The sequence below is a fragment of the Gopherus flavomarginatus genome, chromosome 5 (genome assembly GCF_025201925.1).
Source record: "Gopherus flavomarginatus isolate rGopFla2 chromosome 5, rGopFla2.mat.asm, whole genome shotgun sequence".
NCBI lineage: Eukaryota > Metazoa > Chordata > Testudines > Testudinidae > Gopherus > Gopherus flavomarginatus.
Window position 1 is genome coordinate 128,773,510 of NC_066621.1, and position 19,210 is coordinate 128,792,719.

The window sequence follows — 19,210 nt, forward strand, 5'->3', positions numbered from 1 at the left end:
GAAAAAAGTAATTTTGTACCCCAAAGAAACTGACTTTTCTTGTATTACATTCTACACAATTGAAAAATGAGACTATTACAGAATTCCAGATAGTCTCTTTGAATAATGCAACAGTTTGTATTTCTAATCTAGCTAACCTTTAATATGCTTTGCAAAGCATTTTTCTGATGAATACATGATAGTATTAAACTGGAAAAGATTAGGAAAGAACAAAAGTAAGGCAATAATTCTCTCCAACTTCCATATGGTTGTAGGAAAAGTATATTAATTAACGGTATTGAATAAGAAAACTTATACTGATGCACAAAACAACAACTTTGTGAATGCTGAGATTAAGTAGAATGCTTGGAAACGGTATCTAGACTGAATTTAAAAACAGATAAATAGACCACAAACATTTCATTTACTCAGAATATGTTCCTTTTAAAGCCCATTTTATAGGATGATATGCTGGTTGTGTAGTTAGTGCGTAAGAGCTCCCAACAAATGCAAGGGATCTGGGATTTATTTCCATGTCAAGTCTGTTACTCAAAGGCTGGGAGTGTCCTGTATTATTCTTTAGAGAATCTTAGAGTTGAAGTAACAGCATCATATATATGAGTTTAGAAAAGAATCTCAATCCATCACTCCAACTAGAACTAAGAACATCATTGGGGTGGCCTTGAGGATGGCATCAGCTGGGAAGAAACAAAAAGGGATTCTTTGGGTCCACAGAGGCTGGGAGAGGATCCCTTTCTAAAAAGAATAAAAAATATCCCTCAAGAATGTGTAGATACTGTTCTAAGAATATTTACTGCATTAGAGAAACACATGTTCCATCATATTTTTAGTTTGCATTCCCTCACACAATAAATTGACTGTTCTTATTCAGATTTGTTTGGCAGTGACAATGCAATTTAATAGGTATCCTTTAAAAATGAAGTACCAGTATGTTAAATGGTAAAAGTGCAAATTTAAAAAAAAGTAATCCTAACCGCGCTATAGCATTATTATTTTTAAACCATCACTTGCAGACTTTATAATTATTTAAACAGTACAGAAGTGAATAGGGTGCCTTATAAAACTTGAGTTTATGAAAAAAAAAATTAACAAAGACTCTACAAACCAAATCTTGAGTTGGGTCACATTGCACTGGGTAGGTGACCTCATACTTATTGTTTAGTGGGAGGGATGAGGCTTTCCACCTCGGTCTCCAAAATCTCATTTTTTTAAAATGGTTATTATAAAGTAAATCTCTTGCCATCATGGTTGTGAAGAAAAACTGCAAAACATGAACTGAATGTAACTGAGATGAATATTGATCTGAACCCCAACATATAATTTATGTACTGGGTGTCTGAGATGGAGTGCTGGAATATTAAAGGGCAGCAAACAGTTTCAGCACCATCCTCCACAGTCACAAGACCAATGACCGCAAGCCTTTAAGACTAAATGGACCTAACTGCCAAACAATGGAGCAATCACCTCAGGGACATTCTCTTAGGTGGGCTTGTCATAACATTTCTTCCCAGATCTGGACCTTAGCGTCCAAAATATGGGTGTTAGCATGAAAACTTCCAAGCTTAGTTACCAGCTTGGACCTGGTAAAGCTGCCACCAGCTAGAAATTATACAGTGCCTAGCTCACTGTGGTCTCCCCAAAACCTTCCCTGGGGGACCCCCAGACTCAGATGCCTTGAGTCCTACAACAAAGGGAAATAACCCCCTCCCCTTGTTTCCTGGTTACTTCCTCCCAGGCTCCCCTCCCTGGACGACCCTAGGAGATTCCCTGCTTCCAGTCCTGGAAACACAAGTACTGAGAGAGCTAATCTCTCTCCCCCCCCGCACCCAGAGGGTATGCAAAGTCAGGCTTAGTAAATCTAACACAAAGAGATTTTCCCCCTGACTTCTTCCTCCCACCAATTCCCTGGTGAGCTGCAGACTCAATTCCCCAGAGTCCCCACTAAAGAAAAACTCCAACAGGTCTTAAAAAGAAAGCTTTATATAAAAAGAGTGAAAAAGGACATAATATATAGTCTCTGTATCAAGTTGACAATATACAGGGTCAATTGCTTAAAGGAAAAAAATGAATATCCAAAAAGAATACAATTCAAAACACTCCAGCAACTACACACATGTAAATACAAAAGAAAACAATATAAACCTATTGTCTTACTATCTTTGTACTTACAACTTGGAAACAGAAGATTAGAAAGCCAGGAGATAGAAAAATCACTTTCAGAGCCGAGAGGGTCAGACCCAAGACAAAGAACAAAGAACTCACACCCAAAACTTCCCTCCACCCAGATTTGAAAAAGTCTTGTTTCCTGATTGGTCCTCTGGTCAGGTGTTTCAGGTTCCCTGTGTTAACCCTTTACAGGTAAAAGAACCTTAACCCTTAGCTATCTGTTTATGACAGGGCTGGACTGGGCAAATGGGGGAAAAAAGAAAAAGACTTCACACCTAGGTCCTGTAACAAAGTCTATGAGAAAGCAATATGGCAATAGGACTCAGACACACACAAGCAGGTTGGGGCTTTGAGAAAAGGCTGGTTCTGAGAGGGGAGGAAACCAACTAGGGTTGACTTGCTGGTTGGGCCCCAAGAGTTCCTCAGCTTCCTAAAAAGATGCAAGCTGGGTCTGTTCTATTCCATTAACTCAAGAAGGAAGCCCATTTAACTTGGCTTGTAATGAATCATAAGATTAGATGAGATTAAATATGTGTTTGGGTTTTTTAAAACTCATTTTCTCTAAAGTTTTGCTCTAGAGGTTAATAAACCTATTTGTTTTAAGATGACTGCAGGTCACTATATCATTGGTCTCATATTCCTAAAGAGAAAATCACGCAGGTGCCAAAATTTAGCTGGGCCTGTTTGGTAATAAGTGGTTGACACAGATAGAATGTCTGGGGTAGAGTGGGAGAACTGTGAAATTCTGCCCCAAAACAGCTAAAGGTATGAAATGCCCAACATCTGATATTAGCCCCATAAGTGAGACATTAACCAACACAATAATGTCTGCCTGAGTTTGCAGAGAGTTTGAATCAATAGTTTTGAGAGTTGTCAGCTATTGTGTTAATGTTTATGGTAGTTTACATTTACAAGAATAACTTAAATGTCATCATTGTTAACTATTTCATTACTGATCAAAGCACTTCAGAATGGAGACAAATTATCACAGTATAATGAGCTGCATAATCTACTGCAAAAGATGTTCCATTTTAGTCCCACAAGTAAGTGGCAATTTGGAAAGTGCCAGAAATCTTGAAGCAACTGGGAAAATGCCAGATAACTTGTTAAAAACTAATGTTGGGCTAATATTTGAGAGGGGTAAATGGGATGACCTGGGAAGCTATAGGCTTGTTAGCCTGACAGTGATTGGAGGCAAAATCATGAAAAGGTTAATATGAGACGGAATCCGTAAAGAATTAAAGGATGGTAGCATAATTAATACCAATCAATATTTTTCATGGAAAATATGCCCTGTCAGACAAACATGATACGATTTTTGTATGAGATTCCAGGATTGGCTGATAAAGTGTAATACTCTTGACATAATATACTTAAAACTTCTGTAAGTCATATCTCTTAATTAGATTAAAATTAACATTAAACAAAAATCAATCTAGCCCACATTAAGTGAGGTAAAAATGACTGATAGACCTCAAAAAGTAATTGTAATGGAGAATTGCCATCCATTACAGGTGTTCTGAGTAAGGTCCCACAGGGATCTGTTCTTTGCTCAGTGCTATTATACATTTTCAATGTTCTGGAAGAAAATATAAAATCATTACTAGTAAAATCTCCAGCTAATATCAAAATTGGTGAACTGGTAAATAATACTGGGGACAAGTGAGTTACACTGGAACCTGGATCACTTCGTGAGGTGGGTGCATTTGAAGAATGTTCATTTTAATACAACCAAATGCAAGATCCTACCCAGGAAAAAAAAGAATGTAGGTCTCACTTACAAGATAGGGGATTATACCCTGGAAGGCAGTAACATTGAAAAGGACTTGGAATCATGGCAGATAACAATTAACATGAGTTCCCAAGTGCAATGCTACATCTAGCTAAGCAAACACAAGTCTAGCTCAGATATATAAGCTGATGAACATCAAACATGAGTTTAAGAGTTGGTATTACCTCTGTCTATGGCATTAGTGAAATCATTAAATGTCCAGTCTCGGTGTTCACGTTTATGAACGGGATGTTGAAAAATTGGAGGTATTCAGGAAAGAGCTATAAGAATGATTCAAAGTCTGGAATACAAGCTTTAGAGTGAGACTAAAGAAGCTCAATACGTTTAGTTTATCAAAGTGAAGGTTAAGAGGTGACTTGATCAAGGTCTACGTCAGTGGTCCCGAACCTTATGGCACCCGCCAGACGACAAGCCACAGAGGACCGTGGCGGCGGACGACCATCCGCTGAAATTCCGCCAAGGGGCAACGTCAATAGGCGTCGCTGCCGAAATGCCGCCGACAAGCAGCGTCATCCAGAGGCGTCATTGCTGAAATACCACCGAAAATCGGTGGTGACACCTCTGGATGACACAGCTTGTCGACAGCATTTCGGCGGACGCTCCTCCGCCAGCCAGTACGCGAGCACACTTAGACGCCATGGCGCCTGCAGGCACCGCGTTGGGGACCCCTGGTCTACGTACTACTTAGAGAAGATTTCTGATACTGTCTTTATTCTAGCAGAAAGGCATAACAAAATCCAATGGTCAGAAGCTGAAGCTAGACAAATTCAGATGAAAAATAAGTTCATGTTTTTCAAAGTAACAGAAATTTATCATTCAGAACAATTTACCTAGAGATGTGGTAGATTTTGTATCACTTTAAATTCAAAACTGGGTATCTTCCTTAAAGTTATGCAATAGCACAACGAGAAGTGATGGGCTTGATGCAGAGATTGCTGGGTGAGTTTTTTTGGCCTGTATTATGCCAGGTCAGACTATTGTTCTGATGTGTCCACTTGTAAGGAGGAGTTCAGTTTCCAAGCCTATTCACCTCTCACAATGGACAGTAACCATATTTAATAATTCTTTTCACCACCACCATTAAACAGGAGTTAGAAAAAAAATACCTTCTTTTCTAAATATGTTAGACGGAGCAACAACTGCTCTAGTTCTGTCTCCTTTGCCCTGCCTGGAAGGAGCAAAGGGCCAGACTCTGGTTGCAGCTTTGCTGTTGAAAATTTCCCCAGCAGGAATACTCATGTCATAAAAGCAGCGGACAAAACTCTCATACTGACTTCCCCATCCCAGCTTAGGGAGTCTTGCCAAGGGCAGACAGCACCATGTTAGTGCAGGGAGATCAAAGCTTGACTCTGCCAATTCACAGCTGGTGCACGATCACTTAGGGAACATAGTCAGTTGTCGTAAATTAGAGCAACCTAAAGCCAAAACTTGCTTGATAGTATTGATGCAACTTAAATAATTTTAAAATCAGGTGACATGTACACTAAATTAAATATATTCCATCTCAGTATAATTTAATGTTGGTGTATCTATCATCTTTTGTTTTTGATGAACACCAGTCTAATATACTGAAGTATCAGAGCTGACTAATATGAAGCTGTGAACATGCCACTTTGAACATTAAAATGACACCTGCCAAACTGAGTATTGGATAGAGTCACAGAGTTAAGACCAGAAGAAACCATTAGATCAAGTCTCATCTCCTGTGTATCACAGGCCATTACATTTAAATCAGTTACCCCATATTGAGCCAAATAACTCACATTTGACTAAAATATTTTCTGAAAGTCATCCAGTCTTGATATGAAGACATCAAGAGATGGAAGATCCACCACCTCCCTTAGTAGTTTGTTCAAACGGTTAAATCAACCTCACTATTAAAATTTGTGCCTAATTTCTAATTTGAATTTGTGTGGCTACAACTTCTAGTCACTGGGTCTCATTTTGCCTTTCTCCAGTAGATTAAAAAAAAAACCCTTTAATACCTGGCATTTTCTACCTATGAAAGTAGTTATACACTAATCAATCACCTGTCTTCTTTTCGATAAAATAATAGATTGATCCACCCCCCAGTGTAGACCAGGGCTAAGACATTTTCTCTAGCCCTTGAATAATTTTGAGGGGCTCTTTTCTGCACACTCTAAATTTTTCAACACCCTTTTTAAAAGTGGTCACCAGAATGGCAAGCAGTATTCCAGGATCCATCCCATGAATATCATATACAGAGGTAAAAATCATCTTTCTACTCATTACTCCCCTATTTATACATCCAAGGGAGTTGTGAACAACTGATCTAGGTGGATACATCTATATTTATATTTATACTTCCTCCAAGATGTATGAGTCAGGCTAAGATTTTGTCATGGATATTTTTAGTAAAAGTCACAGACAGGTCATGTGGAAGTCCATGACCTGTCTGTGACTTTTGCTAAAAATATCCATGACAAAATGGGGATCTCGAGGCCCACCACCCACTGGGGCTTGGAGCTCCAGGGTCTCTGGCCATCCATGGCTTGGAGTTGTGGACCCCTGCCACCCGCAGCAGCTGCTGGGAACTGGTGGGTCCCCTGGCTCGCAGTGGGAGCTGCATGTTGCCCCTACCACCCCAGAACTCCAGAGAGATTGGAGCACCGTTCATCCGAAGGCCGTATCATCTCTGGCCTGCTGGATAACAGCATAGTGTGTGGTGAAAGTATGAATGTAGGACCACACTGCTGCTCTGCAGATTTCCTGAGTGGGAATCTGAGCCAGGAACGCTGTTGATGAAGCCTGCACCGTAGTGGAGTGTGCAGTGATTGGAGGTGCAGGAATCCCCACCAGGCTGTAGTATTCAGGAATGCAGGATATGATCCATGACGAAATGCATTGCAACGACACAGGCAGACCTTTCATTCTGTCCACCACTGCCACAAATAACTGGACTGATTTTCTGAATGGCTTTGTTCTCTTGATGTAAAAGACTAGCACTCTATGGACATTCAGTGAGTGAAGTCTCTGCTCCCTGCCGCTGGAATGCGGCTTAGGGAAGAATACCAGAAGAAAGATGTCCTGGTTGATGTGAAACTGCGACACAACCTTCGGCAGAAAGCAGGATGAGGACTGAGCTGAACCTTGTCCTTATAGAACACGGTGTAAGGGGACTTTGATGTTAGGGCCTTAAGTTCAGACACCTTCGTGGCCAAGGTTATCGCTACCAGGAACATGACTTGGAAGAGAGGTAGAACAGGGAGCACAATGTCAAGGGTTCAAAGGGCAGTCCCATGAGTCTACAAAGGACCAGGTTGAGGTCCCAAGCCGAGGCAGGCTGCCGGACGTAAGGGTGTAGCCTGTCGAGATCTTTTAGAAATCGGCTGACCACAGAGCGAGCCTCCGCGCCCTGGTGGAAGGCTAAGATGGTGTCCAAGTGAACCCTCACTGATGACACTGAAAGTCCTTGCTGCTTCAATGGAGGAGATAGTCCAGAATAAGCGGTATTGAGGCAAGCATCGGGAATGAATGGTGCTGTGCCGACCAGACTGAAAATCTCTTCCACTTGGCAAGGTAGGAAGCTCTCATAGACGGTTTCCTGCTGCCAAGGAGGACTTGTCTAACCTGGTCTGAATAGGAAAGCTTCACCAGGTTCAACTACGGAGCTTCCACCCCATGAGGTGCAGCAACCTGAGGTTTGGATGTTGGAGACAACTGTGATCTTGTATCAGAAGGTCTGGGAAGAGCGGCAGGGAGACTGGAGGAGCTTCCACAGACATGTCTAGGAGATATGTGTACCAGTGCTGGTGGGGTCAGGCTGGAGCTATCAAGATGACCTGAGCTTGTTCCCTCTGGATCTTGAGGAGTATCTTGGGAATGAGCGGTATGGGCAAAGGCATATAGGAGACAATCTCCCCATGGGAGAAGGAACGCGTCCGCGCTGGAGCCTGGGATGATTTTAGAAGGAGCAGAACTGCTGGCACTTCCTGTTTTGTTGTGTAGTGAAGAGCTCTATCTGGTGAAATCTCCACCTCTGGAAGACTGAATTCACGACGTCCGGGTGAAGGGACCACTCGTGGCCGTGAGGGCTGGAGTGAAGGCTGGAGTGCCTGAGAGGCTCCATGGTGGTGCCGAGCCTCCCTGGCAGTCTTTTTTGGACACTAGATGTTTCAAAGATGGCACCAGAGCACTGAAAAAGAAACTGGGAGCGGGAACCCCGGCACCTAGGTCTGACTGAGATCGGAGAGCTGTCTCCATGAGGAGCTCCATGAGCTCTTTAAGTGTTCTCGGTCAGAATTCCTGACAGATCGTGCAGCAGTCTTTTTGGTGACCCTACCCCAGATACTATAAACAGGAGGTGTGGGAGTCACTTTTAGGCATGTGTTTTGCGCAGTCCTCGCAAATCATAGAATTATAGAATATCAGGGTTGGAAGGCACCTCAGGAGATCATCTAGTCCAACTCCCTGCTCAAAGCAGGACCAATCTCCAGACAGATTTTTACCCCAGTTCCCTAAATGGCCCCCTCAAGGATTGAATTCACAACCCTGGGTTTAGCAGGCCAATGCTCAAACCACTGAGCTATCCCTCCCCCAATCTTGAAGTCCGGGGATCACTGCCTGCCCCAGTGACAAATAAGGTGTGGGGGAGGGAACCCCCCGTAACTGAAACTTGTAAGTGAACTAACTATGCTATACTAACCAACTAGAACTATCTATCTACAGCAAAAACCAAAAGTACTGCTAAGCTGCATGCTGAAGCAAGAGCAAGGGTAAGATCCAGCTGCTGTCACTGGCGGTAAGAAGTAACTGAGGGGGTGGTGGATTGGCAAGGCCCTTTATTGAGTGCCACTAAGGCATCACTCAAGGGGGCTCGAGCCAACCCCAGCGATGCTGCTCGGGGAAAAATCTTCCCGCTACTGTGAGTGCACACACGCACCTGAATGGAATTGACATGAACAAGCACTCGAACAACAACTCATTTCACTTAGGATAATGGACAGTCATCAAATGAATATGACTTGCAGCCATTATTGACCTGGGGAAAAATAAAGGGCTCCATATTCCACTGCTGACTCCTGAAATAGTGTAGCTCAGAAAAAATTCCCATAGGCCAGGAAGAATTTTAGAGTTCTCAATTAAGATAACACATTTGCTTAAAATTTTATGAAATATTCTTGTAACAAAAAAGTTTTCTACCACACTTCAACAAATGTAAATGTTTAAACAGTGAGCTTAGTCTTCAGTTGCTTTTAGACCTGTTACCATATGTCTTTCCTTTTTTGAGCTTACAGCTTAACATTAAAATAAGATTATTGCATTCCTCAAATATCCCTTCTGCTGTTCCTTATGCCTGCTACTTTAAAAAGCCTGTCAGCTGTCATCTCTTGGAGTCATCACTAATTTGCAGCATATTAGCAGTTATTGTTTATTACTTATTCATTAAATCATGATGATCTCAGGTAACATACTAGACCTATTGATTTGGTAACATAATACCATAAGTTAAAAAAAATACTAAGGTGAAAAAGCGACCATATAAATATTTAATTATGAAACATGAATCCATCCTGCTAAGTGATAATTTGATTGCTAAGCATGAGGTAGAATAAATGAAAAGGTATTTAAAGATTTTATACTATAAATAGTAGAGACCATATAGAAACACGTACCTCATGAGACAATAAAAGACAGGAAGTTTGGGAATTGTAAAAATTGAGATTTTAAGTAAAGGACTGTCACTAATCTCTCTCTCTTTGTGACTAAAATACAGTGTATTATACAGGTACATGCTTTGCACAAGATAGTGAACCTGATTTGACCAAAATCTACTCTTTTTCACAGTATTAACTAGAATTCTTATCAACTGATAGGCAGAGGGGAAACAGTTTCTTGTAAGAACGAAACAATACGAAGTTCATAATGAAAATTTACAAAAATCTGTCCTAAGCAAACGGGTGGAACACAGACAATTGAAGGATAAAACAGTTATTTGCAATCAAATATCAAGGCAACATTTTCATAACTTATTTACTCTATCCTCTTTCCAGAGGGGGAAAAACGTCTTGTCTACTTAGTCATTTATACCACACTCATCATCAACATTCTAGCACCTAATACGTGTAGTTCTCTCTCTCCTCACCAACACTAGCACTGCGGCAAATTTACTTTGATATTTTAGTCACAAGCAGAACTCAAATTAGGCTGAAAAGTTTTCTGTAGTGTCAAAAAAATTATTGACTGTGGGATCCTGTATGTGCATTACCTGCCAGGACAGCCATTGGAAACTTGCCTGGGGAACATAGCAGGGGCCTTGACAAAGATTTGCACAAGTAGTTTTCTATGTTCTTTCCCCTCAATATTTTCACGAGTCTTGCATCATCAATGGAAGTCTCACAAAAAAGCAGTATTAATCATAGAAACAGCTTCACAGTAAATGAACATGGGAGTGGGGCAGAAAAAGGGAATACAGGTGTGTTTAAAATGTGCTTAAGGTAATTCACTTCATTTGAAACTCTTGACACAACATAAAAGTCACCACAGGTAATTTTCTTGAACATGCATCCAAACATATAAAATGGGTACCTGTTAAACAAACCTCTATTTTTCTAATAAATGTCCATCAGGGATGGTCTAGACAGTATTTGGTCCTGCCATGAGGGCAGGGGACTGGACTCGATGACATCTCGAGGTCCCTTCCAGTCCTAGAGTCTATGAATCTCTCTGTGGCCATAGTTTGGCAGACAAGTCCTACAGCTGAACTTTGCAGAAATAACAAGAGGACATTTTCTAGTCTGTATCTTTGCGTTTGTAGGCTGATTGAGTTTGAAGAGTAAGCAATCTAAGGCTATGTCTACACTATGCAACTTTCAGCAACACGGCTGTGCTGCTACAGCCGTGCTGCTAAAAGGCATGCAGTGTAGCAGCTGTTTGTCGGTAGGAGAGAGCTCTCCCGCAGACAAAAAACTTCCACCTCCAACGAGTGGCGTTAGCATTGTTGGCAAGAGAGTGCTCCAGCCGACAAAGTGCTCTTCGCACCAGTGCTTGTTGTCGACAAAGCTTTTGTCTTTCGGGAGGGTGTTTTTTTTAAACACCTCTAAATGACAAAAATGTTCTCTTTCACTTGCCAGTGTAGACAAAGCCTAAGAGTGCTGGGATAGGATGAGGTTATGTCCCTTTGTGTAAGTTTGGATTCTGATACTTGTGAAGAAAAAGGGTGGAGTAGAAGCCTTTTCTTTAGATTATGCAGTGGTGTGGTAATAGATTCAAAATTTTAGGTAACTCTAGATGTGAAAGGTGTTACATATGAATATGGTTGTTTTCAGCAAAATACCTTGCAGCAATGTTGGTATGCCAAGCATACAGCTTTTAAATTCGTCCTCGAAAAATGATCTAAGCAGCATGTATTTCCTCTGTCTGGTGGATTTATTACTTCATCTTATTTTTTCCTCCCTATGTTGCAAAGAATGAGATGTCAACTCTCCATGTGGAGAAGATGCTATGACTTGCAGGCAACACTAGAATGTGGTATTCACTCTCTCCCATGACTTCCTTTGCTTAGGATGGTTCTTGGGCTTGTAGCAAGCTCTCTATTTCTTAACAAAGGGGTCACACTGCAAAAAGTGTATATGAATGGCTGTGTTTGTTCAGCAGTTTTTCTTGGCTACCTATTAGAGCAATAAACCAGGGTCCCTATAAGCCCAAGATGCAGATTTGGAGGATATATCAATAGCATATTTCTGACATGAGCGGTGCCAGCGCGAGAATCAATCTTGGAAAGGTACCAAATTTTAAAGGATTAAAATGTTGAAAACCAGCAGTTAGGCAAAATGCATCTCTCAGCAAAAAGAGAGAAGGACCAGGAAGAACTGTTTTATCGGCACAGCTTCCATTACCAGTTTACAGCTTTCCCTTGTATTTTATGAAGGTATCACATGCAAACTTGAAATTAAAGCCACTTGACTGGAAAAAAAACAAAAACAAAACAAAAGCCCCGTAAGAATGGCAGGAAGGTGCACAGTGTAGCATGTAGTGGTATTCAGTTATGCACAATGTAAATTAAATAATAAATGGCATAATTCACATACACTATGTATTTGGTTTTTAAATTTAGTTTTTCCACAAAGAGGATTATCTTCAATAAGCTGTAAAGCAACTTCTATATCCATGCTGTCAAGGCTGAATCCCCACTCTGTCACTTTGAGTACAGAAGGTGGGGGCTCGCAAGGATTTTAAAAATTAATAGTTGCTACTCTAGTCTTGTATTAAACTCCCAAGGTTACAGCTTTTCTGTGACCTTGGCTTGGTAAACGTTGCCATCACCCAAATGCCAAAACCCCTCTGAACCCAGGAAGGAGCACTTGGGAATTCCTCTCTGTGGGGTACCCTCAAGCCCCCCCCCCCCACACCCCTACACACCTCCCCCAATCCGGGAAGCGCTGAGAAAAAAACTAAAGCTACCAGCTAATTTAGCAACACGCACAAACCTCATAGGACACCAAAAATCCAATCCTGTTCTTAAAAAAAGTAAATTTTATTAAAAACAAAAAGGAAGAAAATACATCTGGAACTTAGGCTTTTGCTAGATTTTAAAAGAGCAATTCCAAAAATTAAGCACCCAAGATAGCTTTCTTGGGGGTTAGTTTAAAGTTGACAAGCAAACAAAGCACCTGGAGTTAGTACAGAGGAGTCCACAAGCCTTAAAAAATAAACAGAAATAAACCTAATCGCATCTTTTCAGACATTCCCTAATTTTACCTCCATATCTGAGGCTTCAGATAAGTAGGTTTGAGGTATGAATTGATAATCTATAATCATACCTGGCTTCAAGCTGCTTACAGCATTGCTGCTCCATGTCCCTGCAACCCAGAGAGAACAACAAAGGGAAAGTTTCTTTCCCAATTTTAAAAAGTTCTACCTTCCCATTGGCTCTTTTGGTCAGGTTCCCACTTCCTTTTCTTTACCTGGGGGACTTTTAACCCTTCACAGGTAAAGCATGCAGAGAATAGCTACCAAGAGGGATTTTACAGCTAACTGGCTGGCTAGGTGTCCATCAAAAGGAGCTACCTCCCCGCCCACCCCACACACTTCATTTATCACACATGCAAAAAAGTTTTAAATTATACTTTGATAGGGGAGTCTCTGATATGCAGCAATGAGGAGACTCAGAAGCCCCATACTATTTAATTTACTAAGATTCAGAACAAGGTACTGGATATCCTGGCCTGTGTCCCCAGAGAAAAAATAAAAAACAATTGAAATGTATCAAAAATCCAATTAAATACTAAAGAAAATAGAATGAATCAAGGAATGTTTGAGCATACTGAAAATTAGCAACTTTTGAGGTGTGTTATAGGGATCTCTCCTCACAGGTGGTGGGGGAGAGGGAATGGGGTTGTGTCATCTGTCAGCAGTTGCAGAGAGGGGAAAATAGAGTCAGCTTACATCCAAAGCACTTTTGTAGAATAAAAAAACTGTCAAATACACTGCTACCTCGATATAACACCACCCGATATAATACAAATTTGGATATAACGCTGGAAAGCAGTGCTCCGGGGTGGCGGGGCTGCGCACTCTGGTGGATCAAAACAAGTTCAATATAACACGGTTTCACCTACAATGTGGTAAGATTTTTTGGCTCCCAAGGACAGCATTATATCGAGGTAGAGGTGTATTTGTACATGATGTTTTACATGTCAAAGATATAGTAATAAGACCTGATCATATAACTGAGGCTTTGCTGATAAATCCCTGTAGAAAATAATATAATGATATGGAGAATTCAATACCAAGTTTAAATTGTGGGCCACATTGTAGTTGTCCAAGAGAGCAGACAGAGAATAAGGAATCTTCATCATCCCTTGAACTCTCTGCAGGGACCAGCCATGACCTAATGGGGTATGCTACCAAGCAGATTATCCACCCAAAAAGGGAACTAAGAGGGGTACAACTGTACCAGCACAGGGAGAGTAATTTCACATTCATTCTTTTTCAGAGGCTGGCAGATTTCCCACTCTGATGTCTGCACTCACTTCCTTTCTCCCCTCTCCGAAAGACTCTTCAGGAATTCTAGCCCAATAAGATCTGTCCAACTAGGTTTTCCACCAAGGGACCTGTACCGAATAATCTGGCCAGTGACTTAAAACCACAATCTTGTCCTAAATTAAGAATAAAAGATTGCCCCTTATTTTTTAGTGCATTGGAATTAGTGTGGAGCTAGGTTTAGGCTCAAGATTCAATGTAAACAATGTTTATCTTTTTCTTTTCTCAATTTGAAAAACCCACAGACTTATACTGAAACGGACATATAGGAATAAAGGAATTGCCATACTGGATCACATGCATCTGACGAAGTGGGTATTCACCCACAAAAGCTCATGCTCCAATACGTCTGTTAGCCTATAAGGTGCCACAGGACACTCTGCTGCTTTTACAGATCTAGACTAACACAGCTACCCCTTTGATACTGGATCATATCCTCGTTCACCTAGTTCAGTACCCTATCTCTGACAATAGCAAGACACTTCAGAGGAAGATGCAAACAACCGCCTCACTCAGTAGTTAAAGACTGTCTCAAGACCTGATGTATGATGTTTAATATCTTTCAAAATTTTTGGTTCTTGAAGAGAATTGGGGGAGGCACAGATATGTTTGTGTAAGAATCTGAGAAATGGATAGATGATGCTGAAATTGTGAAACAGAGGAGGCAAGAGATGATGCAGTAGGTGATAATATTGCACAAGTAGGGTGGCATATTGCTGTGAAGGGCCTTTGAAGTCAAGTGCACAAAGACCTGAAGTGATGCAGTTCAACAGTGGGAGCAACTGGAGAGATTCAGGGAGAGGTGAGGTTGATGTGGTACCTGGTCAGAGCGATGAAGGTGATCTTACTAACTGTGCTTTGTATGGTTTTAACATGGAGTGGGAGGTGACCTGGATATAAGGGAGGTCAGTAATCAAGATGGGAGAGAATGAGGGTTTGGATGACTCATGCAGGGATAAGGGGCAAAATTTGGAAACAGCCTGGATGTTCAGGGTAAGAGAAGGATGAGTCAAAGATGATCCTCTAATTTATGGGGTGATGGAATGACAGGGAGGATAGCAGAACTGTCAACAGCAAATGAGAATGAAGGAGTTTGGAGGGAAGAAGAGGAATTCAGCTTTGGCATTGTTAAGTTTAAGTGGACAGTGAGTCATTCCAGAGTAGTCATCAGAGAGCAAGACTGAGATGTGAGATTAGACAGAAGCAGACAGATCAGGCGTTGAGTAGTATATATGAAAGTCACCAGCATAAAGATGGAAGCTGAAACCAGGAGAGGAGCAGATTTCACAGAGAAGGGGCTCACCCAAAGAAACAACTATGGGGCAGTCTCAGAAGCAGCAGGCACAAATTCAAAAGCTTCAGAGGGTCAGATTTCAAAAAGGAGGGTCAAAAGTAGTGATAAGATCCATGAGGATGAAATACAGACCCTGTGATTTAGCCATGAAAAGGTTGTTAGAAATCTTGGTGACAGTGGTTTTATATTATTAGGAAACAGTTTCTAATTGAGGTAAGTCTGTTCTCTCTGACTGGTTCAAAACACTGATAGATTTTTTTTTATTGCCACAAAGTTATATATTAGTTTAAAAATAGTTTATATTTTAAACTGAAAATTCTATTACTATCATATCTGTTAAATGGGCATCTGATAAAGACTAATACATTTTTAAAATGTTTGAAATAATGTTGAATTGTCAGCAACTTAGTTTGGGATGTTTAAAATGCTGTGGATCATAACCTGGAGTAGCTGACACTGAAACTTCTTTATCAGAATAAAACATAGCTGGTCTTACTGAAGTCAAAGGGAGTTTTGCCATTGACTTCAGTAGTGTTAGGATTTCACGCTGAAACTTTTGACCATATTGTGGGGTTCCACTGAAATATATACTAATTTTATACTGAATTTAAATGCATCTTTACAGAATTATGAAATCCAACAACAAAGGAAACTGTGGTGCCTGTGTGTGTCCCTAGCAAAATATGAGTATGCACAACAAAAAATGAATTGTTTTTAATATGATAAAAGAACCTTCCACTAAATTTGTGCTGCTTCCACTTCAGTTGTTTAATTATGCACTTGTTGATTCCTGATGACTGGCCATTAAACACAGACAAAGTAGCATAGCAACTTTTATACAATAAACACATTAGTGCATTTTTATCCTTACAGGATGACATTATGAAACTACTTTTTTTTTTCTGTTAAAGTATCATATAAGCTTTTTTAGGTTGCTACATAAAAATACACAACCCAGGAGAATACTGTAAAACATGCTAAGTGGGAAATTTTTAAAACAAATAACCAGTATATGGAATAACAACAAAAAAAAGGGCAGCTGTTTGAAACCTTTTTTCAAATTTAAAAAAGCCTAAAATGCTAAGAAACAGTAATAGTATTGAAAACAATTACAATGCATTGGAGAAAAAAAATAAAGCTAAAATAAAAAAGATGGCAATCTTCAAAAATAACCTCTCTTACCATTAATGAGATAGGGAGCCTACTACTATCCAACAAAATTCAGGAGTTGTGAAATAGGGTATATAGAAATAGATGCACTGAAAGTACTCACATGAAGTTTTCTGGATATTCACTCAAGGCCATGTCAATTATATTCAAAGCATCATGATAGTGTTTCTGGGCTGACAGCAAGAGTGCAAGGAGATGCAAAGAGTTGGCATCATCTCCTTGAAGTTGAAGAGCCTGACGAACATAACCTAAAGCTTCTGGTATCTGAGTAAAAAAACGCTGAGAAGAGTTATTATTAGAAATACCACTTGCTATAATTTCACTGCATGTATATAAACATTCAAAGTGCATGTAAGACTTGTAGAAATTATGCAAAGCTGCATAGGCTCACATAAAATACTAACCAGAAATATACAAGCAGACTTGACATTTTACAGTGAACATTAAAAGCTCCAAAGTAATAAATCAACCTCTGAAATGAGATAAAATGTGTTTAAATTTATGCATAGCAGTCAATACCAGACCATTGCATCTAATTCATTCCTTTTCTCCCATTTACAACATTAAAAATCTTTTTAATGATGCTCAAAAGATATTTTATTTTAACTTCAGCTCAAGTATATCTGAATAAGCACACAGATTTCAGAGTAATCTTTCTTCTTTATAACTCCCCATAATCACCAAAGTTATATATGCTTTTGTTTAAACAAATGCTTCAAGTGTTGAAATGAATGTACAATGTGAAATTGCATTTCATAAAGCAATGTGCTTCTGAAATAAAAAGGAAATCCTGGCAAACTCATAACAGTTGGGATTCCCTCCAAGATCTCTTTCCACTCAGCTTCCCAGGAACTCAGTTCAACTCGAGACTTCATCAATCAGGTATCTTTATTTGGCATGCAGCAAAGCTACGCTGAGCTGATTAGACCCAAACATAGAGTATGGATGCAGGGTACATCACAGATCCAAAGTTACACAGAAACCCCTCTCCTTTTATATACATCTACACATCTCATTGCATTTACTATACATTGCATTACAAATTTTGGGATTACCAAATACTTGGTAGGAACCAATTCTCATACAGCAAGCTCTGTCTACGCACTGGCCATGTTCAACCTACTCTTTACCTCACCTTTACATTTTCAGCATATCTTGTCCATTGTTATCTTGTTCTTTGCAAATGGTTCCCTAGGCATTCCCTCCCCGTACCTTAGCTAGTTCAGACATTCTGTCTCATAGCTGACTGAGCCATTTTCCTAATTTAGTTACACAACTGTTTTCGCCTGCTCATCTATTTACTTCCCTAAACCTGTCTTCCAAGAAATGAGGCCTCCCCCATGTTTAATTACTCATGTCAAGCCAGACTGACATTTCACTGCCTTTCAGGTTTTTAAAATATTTTTTCAATATTTTAAAGCATTTGTTGTATTTTCATTACACTTTGGGATTTTTTTTGTGTGCTTTTTGAAGCTTATTACCCAGCAACACATTCTCAGGACAACAATAATGGTAATAATTTGAACTACCATTAATATCAGGCTCAAAGTACAACCCAGGGGGTACAAGCTCACCTCGTCTGGTGCAGCCCACCAATGTATTTCCACTGCCTGTACAGTACTGTCCCTAATCTTTTGTTCCATGGCTATTTAGTAACATGTTTTTTCCCAATTCCGATATAGTGGTTTTTACCATGGGCCATCCTGTGAAAGGGGAAGTATGAAGAACAGCTGAGGTGCAGAAGTCCGGAAACCCTATCGGGAGTTCACTGGATGAGCTCTCTCAGCAGGTGGACACCCCTGCAGAGCTTTCAATATTTTTACTTCCTCCTCCAGTTGCTGCTTCTCTTTTTCAAGCTGCCAAAATGGCACCCATAGTCTTCCATGTTCCTATCTCCTTGTCCCTCACCCAGAATCCCTTGCCCTTGGGGCTAGATTCCACTTGGAAAAGTTAGCTTCAGCTACTGACACTGCGGATTTATTTAACCCCAACCAGCACTCAGGTCTGGCTAAGAAACTGTCCAAATGACTGGGATCAGGGTTGAACTGCAAGAAATTTCTTGCATTCTGGGGAACACATGCCACTTCAATATGCGCTTGCTCTCCTTATGCACATTATACTCTCAGAAATTCCACTTCCAAAGGAGGCGATCTGCTAGCTCACGTGGATCTTCCTCCAGGAGAAGCTTCACATCCAATGTTTCCGCTTGAGTTGATCTTAAATTATATAGTACTCATGCCAACTGTGCCCCTAAATTTGAGTCATCAATAGTATGACCTATAACCTGCAACCATAAATGCCTCAAAGATCTCTGCCATAACTTATCTCAATCCTGCTTATTTAAGTGGTTCATCTTTTTCAAGACTATTCTTTTCAGTAACAATCTTTCCACCGTTGTTCCCTTCCCTTTGTACTTGAACTATAATTGGGGCAGGGGGATCAGGGCAAGCCCAAATCCTCTGGATATATTATTCAACTCAGCCTGCGGGTACCTTGTTTTAGCAGTGTCAAAAGCAGGAGAGCAGTAGCTACTTGCACAGGCCCTGATGCACAGATATATCCCATGGCTACAGTGAAAACTAAGGAAAATGCTCCTGGGTCCTGCCTCTCATTATGCTGGTATCTCCACAACTCATCCTGCAAATTTGCTACTTGTTCTACAAGCTAGTTGTGTTGCTCCCTCAGTTCCTCACAGCTTTTATTTTTCTCCAGAAACGCCTCATTGGATTGCACAGCATGTACCTTGTGTATCTTCTTTTCTTCTCCAGCCTATTTTTTCCTTT

The 19,210-nt window shown here is 40.4% G+C and overlaps 3 protein-coding genes across 10 annotated transcripts in view; all 3 read right to left on the bottom strand.

Moving 5' to 3' along the window:
• RPS6KA5 (ribosomal protein S6 kinase A5) overlaps nt 1–19,210 on the bottom strand; it is a 669,794-nt gene that overhangs the window by 264,960 nt on the left and 385,624 nt on the right. The window lies entirely within an intron of this gene.
• Nucleotides 1–19,210, bottom strand: part of LOC127052409 (uncharacterized) — a 179,864-nt gene that overhangs the window by 144,998 nt on the left and 15,656 nt on the right. The gene's annotated exons all lie outside the window — the stretch shown is intronic.
• Nucleotides 1–19,210, bottom strand: part of TTC7B (tetratricopeptide repeat domain 7B) — a 330,755-nt gene that overhangs the window by 111,417 nt on the left and 200,128 nt on the right. For all 8 annotated transcript variants that reach the window (XM_050953235.1, XM_050953234.1, XM_050953237.1 and 5 more), the window contains one exon: nt 16,531–16,691. In XM_050953235.1, the coding sequence (XP_050809192.1) occupies nt 16,531–16,691 (161 nt within the window). The remainder of the gene's footprint in view (nt 1–16,530; nt 16,692–19,210) is intronic.